Raw genomic sequence first — 2,461 nt, 5'->3', positions numbered from 1 at the left:
ATAATAATACAAAACAGAAGTGAATAATTCCCAATAAGTTGTAATGCCTTGTGTTATCATAGTATCTAAGCCAGATAAAGATATCACAAATGAAGAAAATTACAGATTAAAAGCTCTCATAGATATAGATACAAGAACACAACACTGCATTAGTAAATAGAATTGGACAATAAATAAAAGAACTATTTGGTTTGAGGGTTTTTTCCAGTGATACAAGGTTAATTCGATATTTGAACATTAAAGTTATTTACTATATGCTATTCTTCAAATGCTTTTATCTCCTTCAAAGGTTATATTAAATCTCAATCTCCAATTAAAGTGTTGAGAGATGGGTTCCAATGGGAGAGTTCCTCCCTCACTAATGGATTAATGCCACTCTACAAAGGGACTTTTGAGAGTGGATTTGCTCTCCTCTCCTCTTCTGCCATGTAAGGAACAGATTCATCCCCTCCAAAGGAGAAAAACTTAACTGAGGCACCATCTTGGAAGCATTTCAGCTCTGTGTTAAATGTTTGATTACAGCAGAATCTTACATTGTTCTGGACTTTGGGATAAAGCATTCAGTCAGTGATTAATACATTTGTTATTGGCTGGAAGATTTTGGTAGGAATTTTTTCAACAAGCAAAGGATATTCTTCAAACAAAAAAAATCCTTAGAATAAGCAAGCTCAACATTTTTTAATGTACAAGATAAAATATACAAAATTTTGTAGCCTAGTAATGAATTCATATGCACACTGAAATTAAATACACAATACTAATCACAATCATCTCTCTTAAAATGAAGTACTTAGTTATAATTATAAATGGAATATCTACAAAACTCCTGTCTTGAAAACTTCACAGAGCCAGTGATATAAATTATTGTTCTAAAGAAACAGAATAATACACTGTTTATGATTAGAAAGACTATACATAGTAAAAAGATATTCATTTTCTACAATTACCTATATGTTTAATGAAAGTCCTGTCTAACTTCTGGAAACATTAATCATATGACAAAACAAAGGAACTTAGATAGCTAAACTAATTTTGGAAATATTACAGGATCATGTCTACAATCCTACCTGCTTGGCAGGAAAGATTAGGGGCTCCTATTTTGAGGCCATCTAAGGCATAGAAGTCCATAAGACTGCATCTTACCCAATGTCTGGGTATTGTGGTTCACACCTCTTATCCCAGTTGGAGAAGAAGCAAAATGTCTAAGTGCAGTGTCCCATGCCTGTCATCCCAGCAACACAGTGACACTCAAGTGAGGGGATTGAAACCTAGTCCAACTCAAGCCTACAGCAAGAGCCTACCTAAATAGTAACCAATTGCACAAAGGTATAGCTCAAGTGACAGAGTATCTGCCTTATAAGCCTGAGCCATGAATTCAATCCTCAATACCTCAAAAAAATAAAAATGAAAAATAACTTAACATATCATTGCATTCAATTTCAGTCATGTACATTTATTCAGAGAAAATGCAAATTAATATTCATATAAACCTCTACACAAATGTTCATAGAAGCCCATTTGTTATAGCACAGATCTAGAAAAAACCATATAACCTTACAATAGGTATATAGTTTAAAAAAAAAAAACTTAAAAGTGAACTAAATGATAAAAAATTTAAAAAAATCCAGTAGCCGCAGTATCCACTTTGCGACGACACGGGAGATCGACGAGCTTGGAGGGAAATTTCTCCGTGCTTCGCGGCCTGAAGTTTTTCTCTGTGCACTGCGGACTAGCAATGGACACCCAGAAGGACTTTCAGCCCCCGAAGCAGCAGTCCATGATATATATCTGTGGAGAGTGTCACACCGAAAGTGAAATAAAATCCAGAGATCCAATCAGATGCAGAGAATGTGGATACAGAATAATGTACAAGAAAAGGACTAAAAGATTGGTGGTTTTTGATGCCCGATAAATCATGAAAAACTAAGAGTATCTTCATTTTACTTGCATTTGCTCCATTAATGGATCTTATTGTTGGTGTAACTTTTAATTTAGCACACTTACCTTATGAGCATAAAACTATGTACATATGATTTCATTTCATGTTAAAAACAAGATTGTATTTAGGTGTCAATACTTTGTATAAAAAATGTGTTCAATTAAATGACTTATGTATTCTGACTCACAGTGAAAAATTAAAATTGCTTCCTCAAGCCAAAAAAAAGAAAATCCAAATTATTGGTAAATGCAACTATCTCTAGGAATCGTCAAATACTATTCTAAGTGAAAAAAAGCAACTTCAAATGCTTACTGACTCCAGGATTCCATTTACAAAACATTATTAAATGTAAGTACAGATTCATTTCTCCAAGAGTTCAGAAGGGGATAGGGTCAGGAGGTAAGTGGTGTGGTCATAAAATCTGGACATGAGGGATTCCCAGAGTATTAGCAATGTTTTTTATCTTGACTATATTAATGCCAATCCACTGCAGTACAGTTTTACAAGATATTCACATTAAAA

General features: G+C 33.8%; 1 protein-coding gene across 1 annotated transcript; it reads left to right on the top strand.

The window, feature by feature from the left end:
* Positions 1 to 1,643: 1,643 nt before the first annotated feature.
* Positions 1,644 to 2,158, top strand: LOC125350023 (DNA-directed RNA polymerases I, II, and III subunit RPABC4-like). Its single transcript, XM_048344295.1, has one exon. The coding sequence runs from the start codon at positions 1,736 to 1,738 to the stop codon at positions 1,910 to 1,912; it is 177 nt and encodes a 58-aa protein (XP_048200252.1). The 5' UTR covers positions 1,644 to 1,735; the 3' UTR covers positions 1,913 to 2,158.
* Positions 2,159 to 2,461: the final 303 nt, after the last annotated feature.

This window comes from Perognathus longimembris, chromosome 4 (assembly GCF_023159225.1).
Source record: "Perognathus longimembris pacificus isolate PPM17 chromosome 4, ASM2315922v1, whole genome shotgun sequence".
NCBI classification, from domain to species: Eukaryota; Metazoa; Chordata; class Mammalia; order Rodentia; family Heteromyidae; genus Perognathus; species Perognathus longimembris.
Note: the sequence above shows the minus strand (reverse complement) of the source record. Positions and strands in the feature narration are given on the sequence as shown.